We start from the raw sequence: 21350 nt of genomic DNA, 5'->3' as shown, positions 1-21350 counted from the left end.
GTAATGTTATAATTTAATACATCTATCAATCCCTTTCCAGCTAAATAATGTCTTACAAGACAAAAACCTCACTCCCTTCCAGTGGGTTCTGGCCACTCAGGCTGCTGTTCTGCCCAATAGTTCTGTGTGCTCCTGAAGCTTACAACAGTATTTCAAAGCATATGTCCCCCAACAGATGGCCATCCAATTTCTCTTTAAAGACCTTCAATAAGGGAGAGTCATTCAGGCAAACAAGAGGCTATTATTATTATTATTATTATTATTATTATTATTATTATTATTACAATTCAAGTATATATCCTGCAGATTCCTGCATTGCAGGGAGTTGCACTAGAACACCCAAATCCACTTTAATTGCATAAACCTAAAGTTCTGGGATGCACCTGAATCTCTCTGGCAAAATACTGACAGCCTATAGATGGCCACAAGTGTACTCAGAAGAAGTAAATTCAGTGAGGCTTCCTCCTTGTTAAGCTGGTATAGAATTGCAGCCTTAAGTTACACAGAGGCTGCAATTTTCTGCTTTCATCAGGAGCAAGAATAGAGTCTTAAAATGTACTGCTCTCTGAAGAAAGCATTCCGGACTCTGACACATTTTGCTGCTCTTTCAGCTTTTCTATCATTATGTCCTGCCTAAAGAAGCAAAGGAGATTGCTTCATTAGGTGTTGAAAAGTGGAGATAATAAGGGAGCTGTCAGTGAAGCAATATGTAAATGTCAAATAAGGTGGATGGCTGATCTGACTGGAAAAAGCCAAGAGTGACTAAGGTAGGGAAAGCTGAATCTATCAATTTCAGTTTCTATTAGTTTCACATTTTCCCACTTTTACAATTCACTTCTCCACATTTCTACATAAGCTTGCACTGATAACAAAAAGTCCTCAGGAAAATTCTTCAGCATCTTATGGCAGTTCACTCCTAATATACACATTTTTCTATGCAGTTCTGACTGGGAACACTTATTTGGCAAAACAATTGCCTACCCCCCATAAAAAAGTACTTTCCCCACAGAACACAGCTTGCATTTATGGTATGCTGACTTAGACGGCTTCGAAACAGGAAACCAGACAAACTTCTGAAGAAGGCTAGGTCTCTCCATGAATGCTTTCCACAAGAGCCATATGCAACCACAGCATTCAGAGGCTGTGTCCTTCCCTCTTTGTTTTCAGTGTTCGGAGCAGAGTGTCACGGCTTATGTAGCCAAAACAGTACCATCCATGCACAGGACATATCAGCAGCCGAAGGAAAACTCCAAGTTCTGCAGAAGTGCAGAGCCCAGTGCAGTCTCAGCTAATTAAGTGATTGTGGAATGTTGTCTGGCTGTTTGAGAGGATGACCCGACAGGAGAGAGGGAATGGAGTGTCTTAGAGGGGGGCATGGCTGGCTGAACCGAAACACTCCATAGTGCAATATTTTGTTACAGGTTGAGTTTGAGTCTCTCAAAGCAGTTGCTGGGCAACCACAATGAGAAAGGACAACGGCTGTGCACGTCTTGCTTGTGGGCTTCACAGGTTGTCCCCCTGTGGGAAATTGGATGCTGGCCCAATCCAATTGTTTTTCATTTTATGTACCTCCCCTGCATGTGAGAATGTCAAGACAGTCGTGTAAATTGGCCAGAGCCAAGATTACTTAACATTGCTTTGGCTCATTTTGATGCTGTTTATCTGAGCATCGGGGAGTCATGAATTTCTGAAATGCTTCTGTTTTGCCGTCTGGGCTTGATTATGCACTCTGCAGACCTCCCTTTCATCAGACTTTCTCAAAAGCACTTTAAAATCAGGCAAAGCATGTCATAACGCTACAGTGGAAAAGGTACTCAGTATATTCACCTACAGAGGTGGGAAAATGGTTAAGTGGACTCCTCTGGGAACAGAACCCACGAACAGCAAGAACTGGGATAGAACATTAGCTAGACAATTTGCATTAGAGCAATCCATGCTATGGATTGAGGTGGAAATAGCTGTTAATACCTCTCTCCCAATCTCATTCCCAACTATCTTAGGGGTCTGGAAACCAAGTCCTATAACAAATTATTTGAAAGAGCCAGCTCAGAGAAGCAAAGGTCAAGGGGAGGCATGAGTGGTAATCAAATATCTGAAGGGCTGCCACACAGAAGCAAAACACAGACCAACAGATGAAATTGCAGGGAAGATCTTGGCTAAGTATTAGGAGAAGCATCCTAACTGGATCAACTGTTTTAACAGTAGAGCAGTCTACCTTAGTAGGCTGGTCAGCTCTTCTTCTCTGGGAGAGAATTAAGCAGAAACTGGATGGGCACCTGTCAGGGCTGCCAGTGTTGCATCCTGCACTGACGATTGTGCAAGCGAGGCTGGACTAGATGACTGGTACAGTATAGCTGCCTGCCTGCCTGCCTGCCTCTCTGGGTATCATCCATCTATCTATCTTGGCCAATACCTTTTTGTGCAAGTAGAACAATCAAAGTCCATACCTCACAGGTTTTCCTAATCTACTTGGTTTTTTGATGCCTTACTCTGGCCCACTTTTGACCTACCAGACTGAAGGTTTTTTGTTTTTTCAGTAACATGATTCCCCTTAGTTGTTGGGGTGGTTTTTTTAGAACTGTTTTTATCGGCTATAACTGCCTCTCATTATATTGCATTTGTAAATGTTTTACGATCTATTCTGTTAATAGTTTTTAAATTGAAGCTTCCCAGAGTGCTGTGATTACAGCAGAATGACATAGCATGCATTTTACGAGTCAATAATGTTCTCTGGGAGAAAGTGAAGAGATGCACCCTTGGGGATTTGCGGCCAAGACTGGGGCGGGGGAGCTGCAGTGGGCTTCATGCTTGCCACTTGTGGCAGGTTTGCCCCCCTCGCAACTGTGTCCTGGATTGCAACTCACATGCTTTGTCCCATAGGATGAATGAGGACCATTGAGAGCTAAGCCGGCCACTTTCCAAGTACTCTTGTGACGGCACATTGTTGACAACAACAAATATAGTCACTGAGGCATGGAGGTGATCCAATGCAGAGAGGAAATTACATTTTTTAGCAGCTGCAAAGCAGCTTTGGCAAGCTATAAAGGCAAATACTGAGAATTGTTTGGCCATGAATCGGTAATAACCCTTTTGGGAAGAGCAGACCAGGGGCTGGTAAGGAGGTTAGAGGCATCACCCTCCACAACTGCCCAGGCTTCCTCAGGAATGTTCTTATACTAAGTCATGCTACACAGCTTTCCTCAGACCTGGTGTTTGGGACTACAGTGTCCATCAGCTCCAATTCGCACAGCTGTATCATCTACTCCAGTGTAGCCATGCTGGGCAACATACTGCAGATACTGGAGGGTGAACATGAGACCTTCTGCAGGCAGAGTATATCAATGCGCTATAACTCAACACATGTTCTGGAACTTACACTGACTCAGATAAGGCCATTGGTCTTGTAGCTCACCTAACTGGCAGCAGCTCTCCAGCCTTCAGACAGCAAGCATTCAGAACTTGGAAATGCCATAGACAGTTAACATGCAAAGCTATAGCCCTTCCCTAAGTAAGTGAAGCACTATTCAATGCCATTCACGAGCCTAATAAATCCAGAATCTAAAATTATCTAATTGTGATAGTGCTCCATAATTTCAGGAACCTTTACTTTTAAAACAGGGTGGTGGTGGGGATTCTTTGCTACTTCCCTACCGTTACTGTAGGGAAAACAGAGAAAGTGCTGCCACCTAGCTCCAGCTTTTAAACATTGCAGGAAAAAATACAGCTACACGTGCGCGCGCGAATTGCATCAGGTTGCAATAGCTGTGCTTCTGGGAGTATTTGCGCTGTGAATAAAATGTATTTGGTGCATGGTTAAGGTATTTACACCAATCACCTTAGAAATTGAAAATTTGCTCCAGCAGAAGTAAAATACTTTTCTTGAGTGTGTCTGTTGCTAAGTTGATCTCAAACAGCAGTAATAAACTTTACATAATCGGATTGCCCAGAATAAATTACTTGACTGCTGGTGCAAAATTCTCCTGCGAGTTTCCCTCAGGAAAGTAACTGGTAGAGCAGGCATAGGCAAACTCGGCCCTCCAGATGCTTTGGAAGTACAACGCCCATCATCCCTAGCCACTGGTCCTGTTAGCTAGGGACGATGGGAGTTGTAGTCCCAAAACAGCTGGAGGGCCGAGTTTGTCTATGCCTGTGGTAGAGACTGCTGAAAACATTTTCCTAGATAGCCCTTGTAGCCTGTTCCAGCAGGGGTCACTGTAAGAGGCTGGAGCAGTAGAATGGTGGCTGCGACAGAAAATCCAAGTAGCATCAAGTCTTGTGGGCGAGGCAGTGGCAGACTGCAAACAGAGGGAAGTGATGGCCTGGTCCCTGCCATACTCAGTGGCGTAGCGTGGGGGTGCAGGGGGGGCGCTAATCTAGTGGAAGAGACTCGAGTGCTAAAATCCACGGGTTAGGGGCGCAAATTACTTGCCTTGCCCCGGGTGCTGACAACCCACGCTACGCCACTGGCCACACTGCAGTGCCATTGCTCTAGATTGTAAAAGTATGTACTGCAGTGGGATCAGGTGACCAGAGGAGCCAGCTGGGGCTCGTCTGGGCTTTTATGGCTGCTAATTCTGGCCTGCTTCCTTAGACTGAGTTAGCTGGAACTCAATGCAGGATGAGCCACCTTTCCGGGCACTCTCCTGGTGTTCTTAGAAGTGTGTGCAAAGCTACACTGCTAGCTTTGCTCCAACTCAGGAGAGGAGGAGAGGAGGGCAATAACTTTGTTCCCTTCCTCTTGGCTTAACGCAAGCAGCCTAATGGCCCATACAGGGCTGACCATGAGGCAAAGGGTAAGATGGTGCCAGCCTCATTCCATGTACTGGGCTGGTAGCTGAATTTTGGTTCAATACTAATGACAGGGCAGCCTCCACCACAGAGCTTCTTTGTTAGTTGCCACCTCCCTTGGATGGAGGTTTTCTCTAGACAGGAGGGAAGCATCAATTTATTTTTATCAGAGAAGCTGACGAAGGTAGAAGCCGAAACACTTTGCAGCATAAATAAAGTGAGTGTGTGTGTGGTGAAAATTACTTACCTGTCATTGCTATCACTGCGGTTTTCGTGAAAACAGCTCCAGGCTGATAGGTGATGCCATTATCATCACCTTCAAATTGTTGATCCCCAGTCCTGCGTATGTGAAACAACTTGCCACGACACCAGTCCCAAGTCACCCTTTGCTATGGAACCTGCAAATCGAGCAGCTTTTGGGGTGAATTCTGTTTTTCAGGGTAAGTAATGATATAGTGCCAGGGGTAGAGAAATCATCCAAGAGAGCTGGGAAGAAGGCTAGGCAATGGGAGTGTTAAGCTCTCACAGGCAAGATGCTTGGTGCTACACTGCAAGCCAATGTCCCTCAAGAAAAGCATGTACCTGTCCTGGTTCCCACTCATGGATGCAGTACATGGACTCTTGGCACCATTCTTGCCAAAGGTTTCATTCCCCAAATCACTACAATGTCCAAACACAGATCAGGTTACACAGCTCAGGAATTCAAAGGAGAGCTCTATGGCGCATGACTGGGCAATTGCTAGTCACTGACTCAACACCTGACACAGCCCTTTTTTGAAGAGTGGGGCAGGCACAGTGATTCACATGGGTCCCATCCCAAATGTCAGGGCTAGGCAAGCCAACAAGCATTCATGAGGGCAGGCTGGGCCTGCACATGCTCTTTGGTGCAGCCCTGGAAACCATGTCTGAGCCAGGCTCGTGAGCCTCCCTGTTGGCAGTCAGAGACAGGGCAGTGGCTGTAATGGAAGCTTGTGAGGTGGGAGCAACGCCAGGCAACTGAACCTGGGATTGAACCCAGATTACTTAGCCCCTCCCCAGAATCAAGATGGACATCTTGACTCCAGGCAGAAGATAGATTGGGGTTGTCTAGGAGGTCTCTGGGTGATTTCTCAGTGTATCAGAAAGGATTCTAGTTTCCAATTGTTTAACAAAATGCAACAGGTGCAAAATTGGATAGCATTACAGTGGTACCTCAGGTTAAGTACTTAATTCGTTTCAGAGGTCCATTCTTAACCTGAAACTGTTCTTAACCTGAGGCACCACTTTAGCTAATGGGGCCTCCCGCTGCCGCCGCGCCGCCAGAGCACGATTTCTGTTCTCATCCTGAAGCAAAGTTCTTAACCCAAGGTACTATTTTTGGGTTAGCGGAGTCTGTAACCTGAAGCGTATGTAACCTGAGGTACCACTGTACCCAATGTTACTTGTAGCCATTCTGATTCCTTCCAGATGTTTTGGAATACAACTCCCACCAGCAAGCAGCCATTATGGCCAATGACTAGGGATGATGGGAGTTGTAGTTTGTAACATTTGAAGGGCTGTGTGAAGGACAGATTGTGAAGCTGAGGCTCCAGTACTTTGGCCACCTCATGAGAAGAGAAGACTCCCTGGAGAAGACCCTGATGTTGGGAAAGATGGAGGGCACAAGGAGAAGGGGGCGACAAAGGACGAGATGGTTGGATAGTGTTTTCGAGGCTACCAGCATGAGTTTGACCAAACTGCGGGAGGCAGTAGAGGACAGAGGTGCCTGGCGTTCTCTGGTCCATGGGGTCACGAAGAGTCGGACACGACTAAACGACTAAACAACAACAACGTGTTGGCTACCCCATACCTTGTGGTTGGGAAGACTGTGCCCCTCAGAAAGTAATATCTTGGTAGAAAAATAATCTTCCTCCAATTTTTAGAATCCCGCTGATTCCCATGACTCAATAATGGCGAGATGAGAAAAGTGCTACAGCCCACTCTGTGACTTTCATCTTTCATCTTGTTTGTCTTGAGAATAAAACAGATGCCGTCCAACACATGCAAACTAGTCATTCACTATTGTGAAAACTTAGCTCTGTCTGTAGGGAATGGGAAGGATACTGAAAAGAAACATAGCCTTTTTATATATATAAAATATTGTTATTTTTTATTTTTTGCACAATAGGGTGCATGCTTTAAAGCTCTCAGTTGTGCATTGGCAGCTCCACCTACCCCACACCTGAAAATACAGATGTAGGGCAGGAGTGGGTAGGTTGTGGGGAATAGCCTCATGGGCCAAATTGATGCCTGTGTCGGGCCTAATTCTGTCTGTAGGCTGTAGGATCCCTGCCCCTGATCTTAAAAGATGCCACCAGTTTACATGTTCGTGGAGGCAAGTAGCTTTATTATTCTCTGTGAGCAGCATGAGTCCCACATGGACGCAGCAATATTAAGGTGCTTGGTTGTCCCCAAGTAGAAGACGAAGAAGGCATTAACCAGGAGGAGGCCTCAGGTCTAAACGGCAGTCGTGTTGTACATCATCTGGGGAAATTTCCTCTTCTCCAGCTGTCATGGAAGCACTCTCATCACGCACCTAGAAAAATCCAAAATTCAGAGCTAACTAGAAGGCAAAACCCACTGGAACCTAGAGTTCGTCCTCTTTATCTATTTCAGTAATTTGTATACCAATCTTTTCTAACTGGTGCATAGGAGTTTCAATACAATGAAACTAAAAAGGATGAAAGAATGAAGAATACAGAAGCAGATGTAATCCGTAGGTATATTTATTTGCATTACTCCTCACTACAGTCACCACACCATCTTTCCATTTGCTCTTTTGTTTCCACCAGCTGTCTAAGTTTTAACTGTAACCTGCTTGCTGCAGGGGCCTTCACTTCAGGTATCTAAGCAGCTGGGAGATGTAGTCCAAAATACCTGAAAGGCCCCAGGCTGGGGAATGCTGCTTTATATACTGATGGTTCTGTCTGTCTATTTAAGAAAGCAGCAGCAACAACAACAATAGCAACAACCAAAAGTCCAGATCAGACCAAAGGTCCATCTAGCCCACCATCCTGTTCTGACAGAGGCCAATCAGATGCCTATGGGAAGCCTGTAATATCTCTCTGCAGTTGACAGCTACTGGCTATGTTAGGTGCTTATCTTTCATTCAAGAGGCCAGAGAAATAGAAGGAAAATAAATTTAAAAATATCAAGTTGCCATAAGCACATTAAACCACTGGACCATTAGCATAACTAGAAGGCCTTCTTGATAGTGGCACCCTCCCTGTGGGAAGCTCTCCCTTCAGATGTAAAGGAGATTAAGAACTACATAACTTTTAGAAGACATCTGAAAGTTATGCAGGCAGCCCTGTATGGGGAAGTTTTTAATGTTTGGTGCTTTATTATGTTTTATATATTCTGTAAGCTGCCCAGAGTGGCTGAGGAAACCCAGCTAGATGGGCAGGGTATAAATAATAAAAATATTATTAATAATAATAATGATATTTAATGGGCTGGATCCCAACTTAATTAATTGAACTCAGTTCCTATTGCAACCAATAAGAGTTAATTTAAGACTCAACTAACTTGTCCCAATGATTACAGTGTGACCTAAGCTCAACTAACTTTGATAGGATCTAAGTCAATGTCTCTCATTCTTCTGTTCCAGTAGACAATATCAGGCATTTAAAAATTGTAATTCAATTTGTAGAATTTTGCTTTGCTATAAATGTTTACAATAAGGTGAATCAATTTATTATAACTATCATCTAAACTTTCCTTAACCATTCAAACAAATTTTGAAGTTATCTATTTCCACCATCACCCCAGAATTTTGCTAAGCAAAATTAATCACACAATGTTTTAAGTATCCCGTCAACATTCCCAAGTGGCATGTTGTGTGAATATGGAGATTACATGTGTTTTCCATAAGAGTCCCAAAGTTGCTACTGCTTGTTCAGGAGGCCTGGTGCATTACTTATGCTTGTAAACCAAAAATAGGGAACGCAGGGGCCGAATGTGGCCCTTCAGGCATCTATACCAGACCCTTAGGTTTGTTTCAGGAAGTGCAAATGAGTACAGTTTTGCATTAAACTGAATTTCTTCCCTATCCCTAACATGAGTTCAGCTGAACATCCAAATGCCCAAGGTGATCTGCTAGATAAACAGATAGAATTATTTCACTCTTACTTTTTCCACCTCTTGGAAAACACGAAGTAAGTTCTGTCTCAAAACGCCTTCCAGTTCCTCCTCACTCCAACCTCTCCTTAACAGCTCCTCGATCAAGGCTGGGTATTTGGAAACATCTTCCAGCCCTTCTGGGTACCTGCAAATAAATTACAATTCACCATATAAGCCACGGTTCCCTTTGGCCAGTAATTGCAGAGAAGGGGGCTGATGTCCTTCTCAGAACAAAGCAAGGGCCAAGCTGCTTTCAACCAACCCTTGGATGTTTACAGTGGACTTCAAAAGCACAGCTAGCAAGGCCACACTGAACTCCCGTAGCTTCCTACACTCTGGTTTTTAGCAGCCTTCATCAAGCTGGTGCCCTCTCAAGGTTTTGGACTGCACCTCTCAGCATCCTCAGCGAGCACAGCTGGTGCTGATGGGAGTCATAGTCCAAAGTATCTGGGGAGAGGCAGCAGGTTGGCAAAGGCTACTGCATGGTATATTCTTCTTTTCCCCTCAGAGGAAAGTCAGTTGAGGGAGGTGGGTAGCAAATGTACTTGAGCTTCTCAATATCTCCTGTATACCTGAAGGAGCGTCTCCATGCCCATCATCCAGCCCGAACACTGCGGTCCAGTGCTGAGGGTCTTCTGGCAGTTCTCTCGCTGTAAGGTTACAGGGAACCAGACAGAGGGCCTTCTCAGTAGTGGCACCCGCCTTGTGGAACGCCCTCCCAGCAGATGTCAAGGCAATAATAATAATAATAATAATAATAATAATAATAATAATATCTTTATTGTCATTGCCCCCTCTCGGGGACAATGAAATTACTTGACTGCTCCATAAAAACACTAATTAAAACAATACAGTATAATACAGCAAGGAAGATTAGATGACTTTCAAAGTCCAGGCTTCCCATTCAGGGCCGAGATCGCTCTGGAGAAGAAGCTGTTTTTAAGACGGCTCGTTCTTGTCTTCATCGTCCTGTATCTCTGTCCCGACGGCAGGAGCTCGAAGAGACAGTGACCAGGATGCGATGGATCTTTTACTATGTCCAGTGCCTTCCTATGGCACCTTGTGGCATAAATCTGCTCTAAGGTGGAGAGTGCGCAGCCAACAATGCTCTCTGCTGCCTTAACAACTCTGCACAACCCCATCCTGTCCTATGGCTTATGTGTGTGGTACGGAAGCCATAAGTGAGCATGCTCTCAATGGCACAGTGATAGAAGGCAAGCAGCAGTTTTTGCGGAAGATGGTTTTTCCTTAGAATTCTCAAAAATTCTACAGTCTCTGCTGTGCCTTCTTCACAAGCCCCCTTGTGTTGACACTCCAGGACAGATCCTCTTGTAATTCAGTGCCCAAAAATCTGAACGTTGTTACGCTCTCCACACAGACCCCATCAATCAAAAGTGGCTGGACATTACTCTGTCTCCTGAAGTCCACCACAAGCTCCTTTGTCTTCCTTGTATTTATGAGCAAGTTGTTAGCTCTGCACCACTCTGTCAGCCGCTCCACCTCATCTCTATAATCCGTTTCACCCTCCCTTTCAGGGATGAGCCCAATCACGGTTGTGTCATCTGCAAATTTGACAACCCTATTACTAGGGTGAGCAGCGACACAATCGTAAATAAAGAACTATTTTAATTTTAAAAGACAAAAACTTCCCTGTTTAGGGAAGTTTTTAATGTCTGACGCTATATTGTTTTTAATATTTGGTTGGAAGCCGCCCAGATTGGCTGGGGAAACCCAGCCAGATGGTGGGACATAAATAAATTATTATTATTATTATTATTATTATTATTATTATTATTATTATTATTTATTATCTCCAAACAATTCAGGCCTAGTAAAATTCCAGGTGAAATGGAAACAACTGCTTCACATCTTGCAGATTAATCCTATGTGTAAAACACTGTTGTTGTTTCTCCTGCTGCTGCTGTTATTTCCACATTTCTTTTCAAACAAAGCCAAGGGAGTAGACAAAAAGCAAATCACAATGCCAGAAACAGTAATACAGTACCAATTAGATCCTAGCAGAGTGCAGCAAAGCAAACAGCCAAGCAATCAGGATGGGGGAAATTCATGAGCCACAAGTGGCTTATGGGATGCCCACAGTTTAACAAACTCATTAAGTTGTTAAAAACATATTGATTTACTAGCTTAGTCCCTCAGTCTTGCCTATCCCTAATAATGTTTACTAACTTGTTCACTCCATCGTAGTCACCACCAATTCCGATATATTCTGAGCCTATCGTTGTCCTGATGTGGTCAAAATGATCTAAGGGGAGGATGGAAAGCATGAGTTATATGATTCAGAAAGACCGGCAAACGTGACTAGTGTGGTTTGGGGTTGGTAAATAATTGGACTGGGAGAAGAGAGTTGAAATCAGAATTCAGCAATGGAGTTCACTGGGCAACATTGGGGTCAGTACTGGGTGTGGAGGTTTTGTTTTTAATTGCTAACAAGTACATGGCAGGGCTGTCTATTTTCAATCAAGACCGCAGCATGTGGGGAATGGAGGTGTAACCCCTCCCTCCCACTCTGATCCTGTCTAAGTTGACACATGCACTGCAATCAGCAGCAGAAATTAATCTCTCTTTGGAATTCATGGAAGGGTTTTTTGTGCTGCTAATTGCAGCAGTGGCAATTTTCATTTATTTATAAAAGTGTTTGTGCATTGCCCACTCATAAAATATCAAGGTGGTGTACAGAAATAAGGTAAGGAGACACAAGCTTGTATTCCAAATCCCTGCTGGTAGGTAAAAAAGGTAAAGGACCCATGCCAGTTAAGTCCAGTCACGAATGACTCTGGGGTTGTGGCGCTCACCTTGCTTTACTGGCCGAGGGAGCCGGTGTTTGTCCGCAGACAGTTTTTCTGGGTCATGTGGCCAGCATGACTAAGCCGCTTCTGGCAAACCAGAGCAGCACACAGAAACAACGTTTACCTTCCTGCCGGAGCAATACCTATTAATCTACTTGCACTTTGATGTGCTATCGAACTGCTAGGTTGGCAGGAGCAGGGACCGAGCAACGGGAGCTCACCCCGTAGTGGGGATTCAAACCTCCGACTTTCTGATCGGCAAGCCCTAGGCTCAGTGGTTTAGACCACAGCGCCACCCACGTCCCCTGTTGGTAGAGTGTTGTGAAAATGTGAAGAACTGAATTTAAGACTGGGAAAATGAGAACTGAAAGTGGCAGATTTGTCCTCCCACTGTGCTTGACGTCTGCCCTGGGAGGTACACACTTGCTACGGTCGAAATGTCAACTGCATTGTTGTCACAGTCCAGTATCTTGGCAAAGAAGGTCACCATCACAATTCCGTTGTTTGCTTTCTGCAAGGAGGAAGGCAAAATGAATGGCCAGCCCATTCACCACAATCCAAAGTAACACTTACAGCCTGATTGCGTCTTCCTAGTGTTCGCAATTGGATTACTGCAATGCACTCCGTTTGGAGCTACCCTTTGAGTTATTGTTCTCATTATTATTTATTAAAGTTATTGGTCACTTTTTTTACCAAGGGAACTCAAAGCAACTTACAATATATAAGCAAACAAACACATACATTGAAAGTGGCATGAAAGGAAAAACAAAGAAAAATCTAAAAGACAATCCTATTTTTTAAAAGGCAGGATTAAAACATTCCAGCCACCGATAATTAAGAGCCTATTAAAAAGGTCTGGCAAAAAAAGAAATGTATTTGTCTTGTACCAGGTGAATATTGTCCTCTGGTCAGTTCAGAGGCTGCAGCTGGTGCAGAACACAGTAGCTTGGTTGCTTGCAGGGGCAAACTACTGCCAGCGTGTAATATCTTGCAGGCTTTCCACTGGCTTCCAATCTGCTACCAGGTCAAGTTGAAGGTGTTGGTACTAACATATAAAGCCCTATACAGCTTGGGACCAGGTTATCCGAGGGACCACCTTATCCTTTAAATACCCAGGAGATAACTGAGTTTCTCTCAGAAGTTGCAAAGATCTCAGAAGCCTACTCTGCAGTAACTCAGAGCAGGGCTTTCAATGTGGCAGTTGTTTCAAACAACATTCCTGTAAAACTGTGACAGGCTCCCGCTACCAGCGCTTTCTGGAAACAACTGAAGACATTCTTGTTCTGTTGTTTGCTGTTTCTATTGTACATTGCCTTGAGATGATTGTGTACAAGATGATCAATAAATTGACGGAGATGATTCAATGCCTCTTGGTGGTGTGGCACAGAAGTACGCACAATTTGTGCAGAGATTACTCTTTTGTTGCTTTTCTACAATGCAGCTACCCCTCTGGAAATGATCACATGCAAAACACAAAATGCCATGTTGTGCACGTATCAAATAGTACAATATTTTCAGTTGCAGATATGATATTCCACAAATATTTGAATATTCCAAGTGTATCAATCACCAAACAGTCACAGAGGAGAATAATTTGGGATCAGTTTGGTTTCTCCTCACTTCTTAAGCAATAGTGACCCATGCTTTAAGACACTGACCAGGAAAGGGCTGTAGCTCAGCAAGAGAGCATCTTCTTTGCATTCAGAAGGTCCCAGGTTCAATCCCCAGCATTTCCAGGCAGGACTGGAAGAGACTTCCTGTCTGAAACCCCAGAGAGCTCCTGTCAGTCAGTGTTGGCAGTACTAAACTAGATGGACCATTATAATACAGCTTTATAAGTAGCTCTCCATCTTGCTTTTACCTGGACATCTTTAAATTGGTTCTCTGAGGAAGAATTCTTTTTACTGACTTTGCACCTGGGAGGAAAAAATGTGCCTCTGAGCTCCCTATTATGTCCTCCCTTTGCCTGGGTTTGGACAAGCATTAAGCTTTAGCTACACCTACCAGGAGGTGCAAAATATGGTCAGGGACGTTCCTTGGGTTGTTGCAAATGGAGAAGGCTGAAGAATGGCTGAAAATGACTGGTGCACGAGAGACGCTGAGGGCAGCTGCCGCCGTTGTGTCAGATGTGTGAGATAAGTCTATTAGCATCCCAAGACGATTCATCTCCTTCACCACTTCCTAGCACAAAAATAAACAAGACGGTTTCATCGGTTTTGCTACTCTGGCCAAAAATAGAGCACAGCTCATATTTCACTTTGGCAATGGAAATACATGCATTCTATTTTTCTTGAGCTTTGAAAATGACTGTGGGGAAGGGAGAGCCAGAAACTGGACATGCATCCTGGAGTCAACAATGTGACAGCAGCAAAAGGAGCTAATGCTATTCTAGATGGCATCAACAGAATTATGGCATCTGGATTTAAAGAAGTAATACAGCCACGCTATTCTGCTTTGGTCAGACCCCAGCTAGAGTACTGTGTCCAGTTCTGGGCACCACAGTTTAAGAAGGATATTGTCTGGCAAAGTGAAGTGCCTCTGCTGACAATGTTGAATTCCTCCCTATGAGTCTGGGAGTGGGGTGGAGATGGAGAACTCCAGAAAATAATTCTCAGCCCCCTCTGCAAACTATAAACCCCCAGGATTCTTTGGGGAAAGACGATTAAACTGGCCTAAAACCCAGACAGGTGATAATAAGCTTTTGTTGCTATAGGATGCTAGGATGCTTCTTCGGAAGAGAATCAGTAGTGGGCATTGCAAAGGACTTCATCAGTTTACGTACTTTGCCAAAATCAGTCAAGCCACCAGTGTTAGGATAGTCTTGTGATTGCTTTGATGATGTCTCAGCCCTAAAAATGCAGGGAAGGAAAATGATTATTCAAACGGAAAAGAAGTACAGGAATCATCTAGCCCAGTACTGTTTACACCTGTGTATTTTGGATATGAGTCTGTCCAAACTGCGGGAGGCAGTGGAAGACAGGAGTGCCTGGCGTGCTCTGGTTCATGGGGTCACGAAGAGTCGGACACGACTAAATGACTAAACAAATTTTGGATATTTATTTATAGTGACCTGTATTAAACTCCTTTCTGAATCAGCGCAGGTAATTGTGGGCTGGATCTAGACACATTAAAAAAAGTGTTTCAGGAAAACACGTATACTTCCACATGAGAAATCACATTGGCGAAAGACGGTACTCCACAGCGCCATCTGTTTTCACAGTGTTAGAACACATACAAAATGCTTTTTCCTTACTAATGTAGCTGAGTCCCCAATCTCTTTCTGTTCTGCTTGTGGCTCACTGGTCAACCATCAACCTGTGCAATCTGAACATTCAACATCTTCTACCCATGGGCCCTGTACACACTTGCTGCGTGTAACCATCACAAGTTCCTTTCAGTTGTAGGGTGTGGTTTTTTTTAAACTACTACTGTATTGGTTATTCTTAGAACCCCACCTCCTTGAGGGGGAAAATACATTTATTTTCTCCCTGCAGGAATACATTGCAGTATCTTAACCAACGTTGGCAAATCCCAGAGAAACAGCCCCTCTCTGAAGGAACACTTGTTTGTAGCTTACCAGGGAGTGTTGCAGTTATGGGTCAGCGTCATGTACCGAACGCCCAGCTCGTAGAACATCCTCAGGGTCGCAAGGCTGCTGTCGATGGAGTGTCCCCCTTCGATGCCAATCAAGCATGCTATCTTTTTGCTGTCAGTGCTGGCAATGCCTGGATTTTGATCAGAAAGACAGATCTGAATTTAACCAGACACATTAACACAGAATGATCAAAAGAGAGCAATGCAGAGAGCTTGCACTGGGCACACTTACCATGTAGTCATAAACTACAGTAGCTTAACAGTAATTTCAGTTCCAGTGTGGGGCAGTAGTTAAGAGTGTTGGACTTGGAATGAGGAGACCTGGGTTCAAATCCTCTCTTAGCCACAAAGCTCACAGGGTGTGTGTTTGGAACAATTATGGGGGTAGAATTCTTATCTCCCACCTCTAATTTCCCAGAGCTCTGTTAGTGGACCAGATGGTTTCCTTTTATGTATAAATATGGAGTGTAACTCATGGAGGCCTGTGGCTAAAACCTTTTATAGTTAGAGACAGTGCAGTGTAGTGTAGTGTAGTGGTTAGTGCTGGTCCAGGACAGATGGGGAACTTTCTTATGCCTGAGGGTCACATTGCCTTCTGGGCAGTCTTCCAGGGGCCATATGGACCAGAGCTCAAAGTTCGGAAAGCATCAGAATATAAAAATCAATATCAAGCATCACCTTCAGAAGATGTCACCAGTTCCAGTTCCTCATAGCTTTTACACATCCGTTTGACAACATCAATCTGCTCCAGAGTGAGGCGCACAACATCTTTCTTCTGAGCGCTACACAGAACATACACTGACCAAAACTGAAAGAAACATGAAAATAGAGTTTGTCAGCATGAGTGGGTGGATGGGTGGAAAGCTGGAGCATCTCTACAGTCCCTTCCAACTCTGTGATTCTGCAATTCTAAGACTGGCATCTGGCCAAGAGAGGGGAGGGCTGCTAAAATGGTCAGACTGATCAGATGGATTTAGCCAGGAGCGTTCTTTTGTTAGACAATTTCTGGCAATGTGTTTCTATGGGAACCGAGATGGTTCAAAAAGGCATAGATAGATGACGACTTGTCACCTCACTCCAGGTGTAGGAAGGCAGGCTAGGCCCGCAGTGTGAGGCAGGCAGGCAGGCAGGCAGGCAGAGAAATGATTTTTGGGCTCTGCAAAGCTAAGAGCGTTTTGAGGGTGCTGGCTGCCTCTCCAGAGATCTAATGTGGCTTTGGGCTATTTGTTGGAGTATTTAAGCTGTGCATCCCCCACCTGTGCTTAACCTGCCCATTTGAAAACCAGTCAATTATCGTGAAAATGGCAATAAGCCTGTGTTTCCCAGTGGTGGCTGGTGCCCATTGGGACTAGTAAGGTGGAAGGCAGGAAGGATGAAAGAGGGAGGCAGCCAGCGACAGGCAGAGCCAGCTAATGCTAGTTTTGTCCTCAACCTTCTGCCTGCAGGATCCTGCAATGGCAACCCTGGGATTAAGGAGAATGGAACTGATAGGCAGTGCTAACCCTAGCCTAGATGGCCACCAGGTGGGGTTGGCTGAGGGCAGACAGAGTTTGATGGGGCAGTGCCCTGTTCTCTCTGATAGAGCTCCACTGCCACCACTGAATGAAACCAAACTGCTCACTGCTCAGAAAAGTGGTTCCCTTCCACAGGCTGCACTGCCCCTCAGACAGGAGAATGTAAACTTCCTACAGTCAAGGACTTGTCTGCTAAGGAGACTTGCTAGGTTGTGGGTCATGTTTTACTTGCCCTCTGTCAGGTCCACAGCACTGTTCTACTCACCCTCTCCTTTGAAGAGCTCTCAGGGGACAGTCCTCCATTTGCGCAGCTCCAGTCCAACACCATTTTAAAGATAAAGAAGGAAGGGCAGGAGCATTGAAGAGCTTTTGCCCACAGAGGGGAGTTGAACTTGGCTCCCAATCAAAAGTGTTGCCACGGCCAACACTAAAACTCTACATACACTGTGCAGCCATCTTAGCGGAGGGGAGTGTGGGTGTTTGGGGGTGGGCATTGGCAGCACATGCCACTGAGGGCCTCCTGACATATGGTGCTGGCCTGGCCGCTAACACAAAATCCACCAGAGGGGTCCAGGTTGGCCAACCAACCAAGACCCAGTGTCCCATAATAGTCAGAGCACCAGACTAGGACTGAAGAGACACAGGTTGGGCACAAACTGATAACTTGCCCAAATCCTAGATGCAGCATTAATTGTGTACCCATACAGAAATGCAGATAAAGGGGAAATATGTTTCCATACACACCTTCCAGCATGGTCTACAATCTAGCCTTGATTTCCACCTCCGTCTTTTCCATTATGGCAACAGACATCCAGCCAAAGCTAGAAGTATACGCATCCCTCCCCCATGCTTGGTCTCTGGCTCACTCTAGCAAGGAACTCAGTCCAAGAGTACGGATATACTTCTACCCTGGAAGTACATCTACTTCTACCCTGGCCTACCTGGGCACCCACATGACCAGCCTGGAGCTTCTCAATATTTGTGGATGTGGTGCTGAGGGTCCTTAAATCAATTTTACTCAGCTGGTTTTTATAAAACCATCTCAACTTCAGTGGCAGATCATTGTGCCTGAAAGATAAAAAAAGGATTTGGGGGAGGGTGGTTCATCCTTTCCATATTTTAAAAAATGTCATTCAGACAATGCTAGCAGCACACATAGATTGAAGCTATAAAGATATCCAATTAGAACAACTTCTTGGTATCTGTTGATAAAATATAACAGAAAACCTAGTCCATTATGAAATTTCCAAAACACCTGAGCTCATGGGCAGGACCCCCACATGTACCAAGCATTGAACAACCTCCCCAACACTTAGGGGACCCATCAAGATTCATTCTGGACATAGGTATCTTGAATGGCTTCTTAATTTAAACAGTTAGTCTAAGTTCTGCACAGTTCTGTTTTCCCCCTGCCAATTTGGCAGGATCCCATTTGGCACTGGTGATATTTCAAGGACCACTTGGTCTGGAATTAGGATTAACTTCCCTTTAAACGGTTCTGCCATAACTCATCTCCAGGCTGAGATCCTAAATCCTGCAGACTTCTCAGTCCTCGTGTCTTGGCTGTCCTCATTAACCTCTTTCCACCAAAGTAGTTGCCAGAATGAAGTGATGATTCGACGCAGAAAGAGAATACCCAGAGGGATCAGAGTTGCCAAAACTGCCAAGCATGAAACTGTCAATTTTGGATTGCTTGGAGTTTGGGAGGGTTGCAGACTCTGCATGTCCTCTATGACTCCTTGTTATTGCATATCCATGAGGTCATATCATATCAGTATAGAACAGTCTAATGCATGGGTAGGCAAATATAGGCCCAGGGGCCATATCTGGCCCAATTGCCTTCTAAATCCGGCCTGCAGACGGTCTGGGAATCAGTGTATTTTTACATTAGTAGAATGTGTCCTTTTATTTAAAATGCATCTCTGCGTTATTTGTGGGGCATAGAAATTTGTTAATTTCCCCCCGCCCCCCCAAAAAATATAGTCTGGCCCCCCACAAGGTCTGAGGGACAATGGACCAGTCCCCTGCTGAAAAACTTTGCTGACCCCTGGTCTAATGAGCAGTTGTAAAGTTTTCCAATCAGCATTACCTCCACCTTAGCTGTAAAGGCATTTTGGTTTAATTCTTTCTCTCAACTGACACCTCATCCACACTCAGTGATCTATCTTTCTTATTATGGCTTTTTACAGAGGGGCTTCTCCTCCTTCTTTCTCAGTGGCTAAATCTCCATTGGTAAATCTTGGTGGGGATCAACAAAATGCAGTAGGGAGCACAGTTCATAAAGCTAAACAATTTGTGTGTGAAGAGTTCCAGCAAAGCATTCACCCTGCATCCCAAACACCAAAAGCTCCAACTCTAGTTCCAAGCGCTAAGGTCTCCCACGCAGCTGATAGAAATTTAAGTTAATGAACTTTGGAGCCCTTTAAACCACAAAGGCAAGGCAGAAACCCAGCAGGCATAATTCTTTTGGTTTGAGGTCAGCAGAATAGAAGAAGAAGAAGAGGAGGAGGAGGAGGAGTTTGGATTTCATATCCCGCTTTATCACTACCCAAAGGCGTCTCAAAGTGGCTAACAATCTCCTTTCCCTTCCTCCCCCGCAACAAACACTCTGTGAGGTGAGTGGGGCTGAGAGACTTCAGAGAAGTGTGACTAGCCCAAGGTCACCCAGCAGCTGCATGTGGAGGAGTGGAGACGCGAACCCGGTTCACCAGATTACGAGTCCACCACTCTTAACCACTACACCACACTGGTGGAGTTAAAATAAACAAGAACAATTAAAAAGAATTAAATTTAGACTTAAACCACACAGTTACCACTCACATCTCCATATTGGAAACAATCCACCAGCTATTTATTTCAAAGATTTATGTGGTACCTTTTAGGGCAAAACTTTTCCCAAACATCTCACATCCATTTCTGGTGTTGAACTCCTGTGTTTATCAGACATGGTACTGGAGATTTTTTTTTTTTTAAAGAGAGCTAAAAATGCAATTGCAGACCAGCTTATCTAATGTGGAAAGTTAAAGCACACTACTAAGGCTTTTGGGTTCATATTAACTATTTTGTTAAATTGAAAGCTTTTTGCTTGCAGATTCAGGCCATATTATTGCTTTCTTGCTCAGTGTGGCCTGAGGATTAGTAATTAATTGCCCTCATTCATGCTGTTTTGTTCCCAAGTGGGGGGCGTTAAATAACTGATTCCTATTATTTTTCCCCTCTTCTCTTTCCATGATAAAAGAGGGAAAGGGGGGAAGACTAGTAAGGAACTGGAATCTAAGTCCCCACTATGAGAAATTAAAGTTGATTAAATAAGGGGAAATTAAGGGGACACTTAATTCACTAATCTGACCCTCAGCCACCCCAAGAAACAGTGTTTTAAGTACTGTGAATAACAATATTGAAATGCCAACATTGCAATAGTAAAGCTAAACAAGTGTTCTGTAAAATGAGCACCATCATCTAATGGCATAATCATATTGGTGCAGAATTTGAAAGCTTTCCCTTTGATACAAAATGAGGTTTTTTTTAGCACAGCATATGATACCTCAGGCTTCCCCATAATGCCCAAGAATAATAACACAACAAGGTGTCTTAATGTATTTTGGACAGGGAGACGAAAAAAGAAATCGGGCCTACCCATCAATTAAAGGGACTTTCACCATGAGGTTGAGAGCCCTCTCTCTTAACGATTCATCAGCTCCAGCATCCCAAACGCCAGGAAGCAGCAGCAACAGCTCCAGCAGAAGCCATTTCAGCACAATCCTCTTCAGGTCCAAAAACATGTTTGCTGAGTGGTAGAAGCAGGGCAATTTTAAACTCAACCGGTAGTTTTATCTTTTACTAGTTTAGCTCTGAAAGGAAGGGGAAATACCCACCTGAAATCATCCATCAGCCTTGGCCTCTTCCCACACAGAAAGAAAACACACGGTGACCCTGTTCTGAATGAGCTCTGGAAATCCCTTCTTGAAAGGCTCTCCTCCACCCACACCCTGGTTGTATACTGTACTTCTCATAATCTGTTGATATAAAAAGTTACACGGCCTAATAATGTAGGAGGGAAGACTCTGTACCATGTTGGGTACAGTACTGGGATTTTTTGCTGGGTGATTCAGGCTCTGTTTCCCACTTAGTCTTGGGGCTTGTTCACATCTGAGTACAGCGGTACCTCGGGTTAAGTACTTAATTCATTCCGGAGGTCCGTTCTTAACCTGAAACTGTTCTTAACCTGAAGCACCATTTTAGCTAATGGGGCCTCCTGCTGCTGCACCGCCGGAGCACAATTTCTGTTCTCATCCTGAAGCAAAGTTCTTAACCTGAAGCACTATTTCTGGGTTAGCGGAGTCTGTAACCTGAAGCGTATGTAACCCGAGGTACCACTGTATTATCTGGCTGTTAATCCACTTTTTCCACACATGAGTTAGACTGAAGAAGTCTACACCTGCATGTATTCATCTCTACATTTGAGAAAGCTTTATTTTAGAATCACTGGATCCTGTAGATGAGGCCT

At 44.4% G+C, this 21350-nt stretch overlaps 1 protein-coding gene across 2 annotated transcripts; it reads right to left on the bottom strand.

Moving 5' to 3' along the window:
- Positions 1-7132: 7132 nt before the first annotated feature.
- On the bottom strand, positions 7133-20833 carry LOC309376671 (dipeptidase 2-like). Of its 2 annotated transcripts, XM_081923223.1 has the most exons (11): positions 20719-20833; positions 20480-20630; positions 17785-17911; positions 16008-16137; positions 15313-15460; positions 14518-14584; positions 13740-13916; positions 12159-12246; positions 11116-11191; positions 8938-9073; positions 7133-7342 (listed from the first exon to the last, which is right to left on the bottom strand). In XM_081923223.1, exons 1-11 carry the CDS (start codon positions 20726-20728, stop codon positions 7241-7243), a joined length of 1212 nt encoding a protein of 403 aa, XP_081779349.1. In that variant the 5' UTR covers positions 20729-20833; the 3' UTR covers positions 7133-7240. The 2 variants fall into 2 exon arrangements, with proteins under 2 accessions (XP_081779349.1, XP_081779350.1); XM_081923224.1 differs by lacking the exon at positions 20480-20630 and having other exon boundaries at positions 20719-20747.
- Between the last annotated feature and the right edge of the window lie 517 nt (positions 20834-21350).

The sequence above is a fragment of the Podarcis melisellensis genome (assembly GCF_964234715.1).
Source record: "Podarcis melisellensis genome assembly, chromosome: 8".
In the NCBI taxonomy this organism is placed as follows: Eukaryota; Metazoa; Chordata; class Lepidosauria; order Squamata; family Lacertidae; genus Podarcis; species Podarcis melisellensis.
Note: the sequence above shows the minus strand (reverse complement) of the source record. Positions and strands in the feature narration are given on the sequence as shown.

What these genes read in the sequence shown, in the direction of transcription:
- LOC309376671 (XM_081923223.1), bottom strand. An exon ending in CATAACTGCAACACTCCCTG is followed by an intron (nt 14,585 to 15,312) that starts GTAAGCTACAAA and finishes CTGCATTTTTAG; the next exon opens with GGCTGAGACATCATCAAAGC. An exon ending in TGACATTTCGACCGTAGCAA is followed by an intron (nt 11,192 to 12,158) that starts GTGTGTACCTCC and finishes TCCTCCCCTTAG; the next exon opens with ATCATTTTGACCACATCAGG.